Raw genomic sequence first — 1,789 nt, 5'->3', positions numbered from 1 at the left:
CGTTGCTGCTGCCGCCTCGCCCGCACGCATGAAGGCCTTGTCGGGGCGGTTGCACAGCCGCCGTGCGATGCCGTCGTAGCGCACCGCCTCCTCGCGCAGCTTCGCAATCGCCCGCTCCGCCGCGAACACAACGGACGGGCGCGGCGCCAACGTCGACGACACCGCCGTTTGCTCCGCCACCTCGCGCAAGTACGCCTCGTACTCGTCCGCAACAGCACGCGAGCAACGCGCGCACGTCTTAGCAGTGAAGAAGAGCAGCGTCGCATTCCGGTTGCGCTGCCTCGCCTTCTCATGGGTGTACACAGCGTAGTCCCGGGCAGTGACGTAATCGCCGGACTGGTAGTAACTCAGCGCGAGGTTCAGCAGTGCGTGAAGGTGCACCATCGTGCCGCGCTGCTGCTCTTGGTCGATGCGCGCGAGGTCCTCCTCCACGCGCCGCCGCGTCTCGGCGGGGTCGTCGAGGTTGAGGTAGAAATGGAAGCCGCGGTGTCGCCTCTGCTGCAACATCACGGAGAGGGGCGAAGGCAACGACGACGATGAGGTGCTGGCGCTGCTGCTGGTGAGTACAGCGGCAGTTCGGCCGGTAAATGTCGATAGAGAGCGGTGCGGCGCAGCAACACACGCGGCAAGAGACTGTGGGCGCCGCATCATCACCGGCTTCATCTGCATCGCCTTAACTTCACCCTGACGAATGACAATACGAAAGCGAAGAGACATATATATATATATATGTGCGCGTGCGCAAGAAGAATCGGCGCCACCAGCCCACTGCCCATTTCTCCAATAACGTCACGGTGCGCGTGCAGCTGTACTGACAAAGCTGTGCACATTACTCGAAATACCACCAAATATGTTTATTGCATCTCCTCTGAGGGACGATGAATTTCTCTCTCTTTCACACACAATATCACTTACCCACCCACACACAACCAATTGCACACACATAGGCGTGTGTGTGCATGTGTGGCGCTCAGCCGGGGGCGCCGTAGGCCTCCGGTAGCCGCTCAATGGTGTAGCGGTGCTTGGAGATGTACATGATCGGCACGCCGGGGATCTTGCGCAGCCGCCGCTTCAGCTCCTGATCGCACGTCGCCACGATGTAGATTGGGTGCCGCGTCACCGTGCGCACAACGCAGTCATCGGCGTACTTGCCCTCGCACGTCAGGCGACGGAAGCGCTTGTCGCGCGCCACCTTCAGTGCGATGCGGAACTTTTTGCCGAGCTTCTCCAGCTCAGCCATGACACAGTCGCACACGCACGGGATGACCTTGGCGAGCATGCAGTCCATGAGACCCTCCACAATCTCAATCTTGTTCTGCATCGAGAAGTTGATGAAGTTCGTGTCGAGCCAGATGTGGAACGGTGGGCCCAGACTCTTATTATACGAGAGGAACATGTTTGTCTGCATCGGTGCGGCGACGGTGAGCTGCGTGCGCTGGAACTTCACAGCGGCGTCGTCCTTCACCTGCGTCAGCACAGGCTCGGGGGTCTCGTGGTAGCTATCCGCCTCCCGCTTCTTCTTCTGCGCGAGGTTCTTCTCCTTCATGAGGACGCTCTTGATGGCGTGGCACGCCGTGCGCTTCTGCTTCCCCATTGGCGTGCGTTCTACACCTTTACTTCTTCCTCGCTTTTTTTATTACGCGCTTGCAGTCGCGGATTCCCTTACACCTGCAGCAGGAGAGCAGGGACAATGCAACAAGAGCGACACAAGCGGCGAAGTGCAAAAAAAAAAAAATAGAGCATTACCATCAACAACAGAATCAAATATATATATATATATATATATATA

General features: G+C 58.1%; 2 protein-coding genes across 2 annotated transcripts; both read right to left on the bottom strand.

Annotated features, from left to right (window-relative positions):
- DQ04_18801010 (hypothetical protein) lies at nt 1-717 on the bottom strand (the record flags this gene model as incomplete). Its single annotated transcript, XM_009317752.1, has 1 exon — nt 1-717. A coding segment is annotated over one exon (717 nt), but the record flags the coding sequence as incomplete, so codon positions are not given.
- Nucleotides 718-970: 253 nt separating this feature from the next.
- On the bottom strand, nt 971-1,594 carry DQ04_18801000 (U3 small nucleolar RNA-associated protein 24; the record flags this gene model as incomplete). Its single annotated transcript, XM_009317751.1, has 1 exon — nt 971-1,594. The coding sequence occupies one exon, from the start codon at nt 1,592-1,594 to the stop codon at nt 971-973; it is 624 nt and encodes a 207-aa protein (XP_009316026.1).
- Nucleotides 1,595-1,789: the final 195 nt, after the last annotated feature.

The sequence above is a fragment of the Trypanosoma grayi genome, assembly GCF_000691245.1.
Source record: "Trypanosoma grayi strain ANR4 Tgr_1880_V1, whole genome shotgun sequence".
NCBI classification, from domain to species: Eukaryota; Euglenozoa; class Kinetoplastea; order Trypanosomatida; family Trypanosomatidae; genus Trypanosoma; species Trypanosoma grayi.
The sequence above is the reverse complement of the archived record's forward strand: the minus strand, read 5'-3'. Positions and strand labels throughout refer to the sequence as shown.